Genomic DNA, 1,048 nt, shown 5'->3' with positions numbered 1-1,048 from the left:
AACGATTTGGGGAGAATACTGATCCATCATAGCTATCTAATGAGAATGGGAGAATTCATAGGATGGTGGTTTATCATATCCTTAACGTGATCAAAATTAAACCAAGATATAATATTTTTTTTTTGAACCAAAGATATAAAAACATTAAAACAAACACAAACATGTCAAGAAAATGTGAATCTTTTCACATGGTGATGATAGGTCAAGTCAAACGCGATCCATACCATAAGCATTTGGGAAGCTATAGAAAGAAATACCCATGACAGGAATGGCAAAAGAGGTCTCCATCAGAATCCTTTGTTGAACTGACTCAATTCTTCCACTAGCTTCAGTCATTTCTCTCACAATAGACCTGTAGTACTGCTTGAGCTTATTGATCATGCATGAGTACTTGAGCTTCAACCACCGCAGTCGGGCTCGCCGGAATAGTCTTCCCAAGAGGAGTCCTCGCCGGTGCTTCTTCTTCCCTCCGAGGCGGATGGTTGGCGGCTTTCGTCTCCGTAGCGGTGCTTTGAGGCGGTAGGGCCACCGGAAGTAGGTGGTGGTGGTGGTGGTGGGGTGGAGGTGGTTGTGGGTGAAGGGTTTGTGATCCGGGTCCATGGGATCTTGAGGGAAAGAGAGAGAGGGATGGAGGGAGGGAGAGGGGGGAGGAGCTATGAAAAGAAAGAAAGAGATTAGTTGAGTGTTGAATTGGAGATCAGTTAAGCTATAATTACATCTCCTTATACTTATTTACACATACGAAAATAAAGAGTAAATTATGTAAATAATCCTTATAGTTTACATGATGTGTCAATTTGATCTTTTTAATTTGTTCGATTTTGCCTCTTAATTTAATAGATTATGTCATTTTAATTCAATAAATAATAATTATTAAAATAGATGTGTTTGTATTTTTATTTATTGACCCATTGAGTATTTATTGATAATGAGATAATATTAAAAATATTTAGAATTTCAATCTTGAGTTTAAAAAAATTTAATTTACACCGAGAATACAAACATTGTCTAAAGTTATACCAAAATATCACTTAAACCTTACTTTCCT

At 37.0% G+C, this 1,048-nt stretch overlaps 1 protein-coding gene across 1 annotated transcript; it reads right to left on the bottom strand.

The window, feature by feature from the left end:
* Nucleotides 1-207: 207 nt before the first annotated feature.
* On the bottom strand, nt 208-600 carry LOC114307197 (uncharacterized). The gene has a single exon (XM_028252593.2). The coding sequence runs from the start codon at nt 598-600 to the stop codon at nt 208-210; it is 393 nt and encodes a 130-aa protein (XP_028108394.2).
* Between the last annotated feature and the right edge of the window lie 448 nt (nt 601-1,048).

This window comes from Camellia sinensis, chromosome 15 (genome assembly GCF_055761805.1).
Source record: "Camellia sinensis isolate YWXY chromosome 15, ASM5576180v1, whole genome shotgun sequence".
Classification (NCBI taxonomy): Eukaryota; Viridiplantae; Streptophyta; class Magnoliopsida; order Ericales; family Theaceae; genus Camellia; species Camellia sinensis.
Note: the sequence above shows the minus strand (reverse complement) of the source record. Positions and strands in the feature narration are given on the sequence as shown.